This window comes from Myotis lucifugus, unplaced genomic scaffold (genome assembly GCF_000147115.1).
Source record: "Myotis lucifugus unplaced genomic scaffold, Myoluc2.0 scaffold_180, whole genome shotgun sequence".
Taxonomy (NCBI): domain Eukaryota; kingdom Metazoa; phylum Chordata; class Mammalia; order Chiroptera; family Vespertilionidae; genus Myotis; species Myotis lucifugus.
The window spans coordinates 1,697,004-1,700,734 of NW_005871228.1; the positions used below are offsets into that span (position 1 = coordinate 1,697,004).

Consider the following 3,731-nt stretch of genomic DNA (forward strand, 5'->3'; position numbering starts at 1 on the left):
GGGCACAGTGGTGGGAGATGAGGTGGAAAAAAAACGGAAGCTACCTTGTCAAATGGGGCTGGCAGGGAGAGAAGCACTGAAGATCAGGAGAAAAGGAGAAGGAAAGGGGTGAGAGGAACAAGGCAGAAATGGTACAGGCACTCTTCTTTTGACGCCTGGGAACTGGAGAGAGGTGAGGCCAGGCCCTGGCTGCAGCACAGGCTTACTTCATGAGGTAACAGAAGACATAGCCTGGGGCCAAGGGAGCTCAGATGAAGGAAAGAGCGATTCTGATGGGAAATCGGGAAGCCTTGCTGGAGGAGCTGGGACTTGAGTTGGGCCTTAATCACTAAAATTTTGACAGTGGGAGAGCCAGGAAAGGCATTGCGAACTGAGACAAGGGAACACAATTGGGGACACTGATGCCTGCAATACAGCGGTTCTCAACCTGTGGGTCGCGACCCCTTTAGGGGTCGAACAACCCATATATAATTACATATTGCTTTTGTGATTAATCACTATGCTTTAATTATGTTCAATTTGTAACAATGAAAATACATCCTGCATATCAGATATTTACATGACGATTCATAACAGTAGCAACATTACAGTTATGAAGTAGCAAGGAAAATAATTTTATGGTTGGTGGTCACCACAACATGAGGAACTGTATTAAAGGGTCGCGGCATTAGGAAGGTTGAGAACCACTGCTGCAATAGGACTGAGCTATGGATTTTCCTGAGCTGGTTTGTCAAAGCAGATTTTTTTTTAATCCTCACCCAAGGATATGTTTATTGATTTTTTTTTTTTTTTTCCAGAGAGAGTTGGGGAGAGAGAGAAACATTGAGGTGAAGACTCACCTCTAATTTCTTGTTTTCCATCTTTATCCTGGAACTTGCATTTCTGTTCTGAGGTTGCCCCATGGCTGACTTGTTTAGTTTATAGTCGATTCTCAGGACGGTTCTGGAGGCTGCCGTCTCCTCCCCATGTTCAGGGCTCACGCACACTGACCTGCCTTTGCTGAATTTGTTCCAGACCCTGGAAAGTGCGTTTCTCCTCAGATCTGAGCGTTGTCCTGGAGTTCTCCTGTGACTGCGAATTTGTATTTCCTACCTAAATATGCATGATTTGGGGGGGAGAGAGCTTATGTGAATCTCCAGTTTTATAATGGTTTTGGTGTGTTTTATAATCTGTGCTGCTTGCATGAGCGCCGGGCACTCATTTTCTTACGATTCGTTGCAGACATGAACTGCCAGCTCTCCAGCTTCTCTAGCACCAAGCCAGACTCCCTGTTGAAAATCAGCCCCTCACCAGAGCGATCGCTCTTCTTGAAATGTAAGACCCCCAGAGTGGAGAGGGTGGGGTGCATTGGTGGGAAGGGGGTGACAGAAATGGAGTTCCCCCCTTTTTCCCTAAGAGACCCAACTTGGTTTTTTAAACCATTATTATTAGTTTTTATAAATGTAGAAATAATGTTTATTGTAGAAAAATTAGAAAACAAAGGAAAGCAAAAAATTTTTTAATCACCTATAAATCATTGGAGAGCTTTGGAAATTCTTCTGCTCATATCCACCTTAGTAGATATGTAGCAGTAGATTATTACTATTATTTCCCCATTTTGTTTTCTTTGGCATATATCTATATGTTGAATGTTTTTTTCAAACATGGTATCGTACTATACATACTGTTTTGTAATCTGTTTCATTTACTGATACATTGTGAACATCTTTGTTCCCTTAAAAAATTACACAGCCCTGGCTGGTGTGGCTCATTTGGTTAGAGCATCCCCTGCACCAAAGGGTTGCCGGGTTTGATTCCAGGTCAGGGCACATACCTAGGTTGTGGGTTTGATCCTGGCTAGGGTGCATAAGGGAGGCAACTCATTGATATCTCTGTCACACATCGATATTTCTCTCCCTTCCTCTCTAAAATCAATGGAAAATATCCTCAGGTGAGGATTAAAACCTCACTATGGAAAACTCCAAAACAGTACTGAGAAAATTATTTGGCAGAATCTACTGAAGCTGAATATCCACATATCCTATGATCTAGACTTAAAAAAAACAACAAAACTTTGTCTATGTAACAAGAACCATTATTGGGAGTTTAATCACTACCACCTTTCTCCGTTGACCCAGCAATTCCTCTGTTAGGAATATGTCCTAAAGAAATAATAAAATACATAAAGATGTAATCATATTAGCGTTTTCAAAAAGCCTTCTGAAAAGTCTAAATATTTTTAAGGGAGTGGGTTTAAATATAATGCACCGATACATAAAAATCTTAGGCTTGCCATTAAAATACTCTTTAAAAGAATATTATTTGATGTGGTAAAATGTTCCTAAATACATCAGTAAATTATTAAAAAGATTGTCCAAGAGCATGGATGGTATGATAGCAATGTTAAGGAAAGCTATAAAGCAGCAAGTCAAAATATTGGAAGGATATACTCTCAAGTTTTTTTTTTTAAATATATTTTTATTGATTTCAGAGAGGAAGGGAGAGGGAGAGAGAGATAGAAACATCAATGATGAGAGAGAATCATCAACCAGCTTCCTCTTGCACACCCCCTACTGGGGACTGAGCCTGCAACCCGGGCATGTGCCCTTGACCGGAATCAAACCCGGGACTCTTCTGTCCGCAGGCTGATGCTCTATCCCAGCGGTTCTCAACCAGTGGGTCTCGACCCCTTTGGGGGTCGAATGACCCTTTCACAGGGGTCGCCTAAGACCATCGGAAAACACATATATAATTACATATTGTTTTTGTGATTAATCACTATGCTTTAATTATGTTCAATTTGTAACAATGAAAATACATCCTGCATATCAGATATTTACATGACGATTCATAACAGTAGCAAAATTACAGTTATGAAGTAGCAACGAAAATAATTTTATGGTTGGGGGTCACCACACAACATGAAGAACTGTATTAAAGGGTCGCAGCATTAGGAAGGTTGAGAACCACTGCTCTATCCACTGAGCCAAACCAGCTAGGGCTACTCTCAAATCTTAACAGTGATGGGATTATTTTAGCTAAATTTTTAGAAATTGGCAACAAATCACATGGTTCAAAATTCAAATGGTATAACGGGTGGACAGTAAAATATGCTCTCCTTCCCATGCTCCCCCAGTCACCTCCCAGAGGCTATCAGGGTTAAAAGGGGGCTTTCCATTTCTCCAGGGCAATTTCCGGGTTTTCCCATTTACTTTTTGTGTTGTGAGCATGTGTGGGTCCGCGGGCGCCAACCCGGTAGGTTTCCCGGGGGCGGGGCGGGGCGGGGCGCAGCGCTGGCCCCGCCCACCAGGCGTGCGTGCTGTCCCCGCCCTCCGCAGACGCGCGCACGCCCACGCTGGACCCGGACACGATGCACGCGCGCCTGCGCCTGTCGCCCGACTGCCAGACGGTGCGCTTGGTCCTGCTCGGCCGCCTGGGGCCCGCGCCAGCACTGCGCTTCGACACGCTGTGACAGGTGCTGGGCAGCGACTGCTTCGCCGCCGGTCGCCACTACTGGGAGGTGGACGTGCAGGAGGCGGGCTGCGGTTGGTGGATGGGCGCGTCCTACACCTCTCTGCGGCGCCACGGGGACGCTGCACCCGTGCGCTCTGGGCTGCACAGGCAGACGAGGTGCCTCATTCGCTACGACCTGCAAAATTGGGCCTTCAATAACACACAGTCACACAGATCGAGACACATCCACAACACATACCGAAAGGCCCTCCTCCGGGTTGCCGGGGCCGGGCGGCCTC

General features: G+C 45.3%; 1 protein-coding gene across 1 annotated transcript in view; it reads left to right on the forward strand.

The window, feature by feature from the left end:
* TRIM14 (tripartite motif containing 14) overlaps positions 1–3,731 on the forward strand; it is a 22,119-nt gene that overhangs the window by 15,406 nt on the left and 2,982 nt on the right. The window contains 3 exon segments of the mRNA XM_006096484.3: positions 923–954; positions 1,188–1,314; positions 3,318–3,673. Coding sequence (XP_006096546.1) covers positions 923–954; positions 1,188–1,314; positions 3,318–3,673 — 515 coding nt within the window.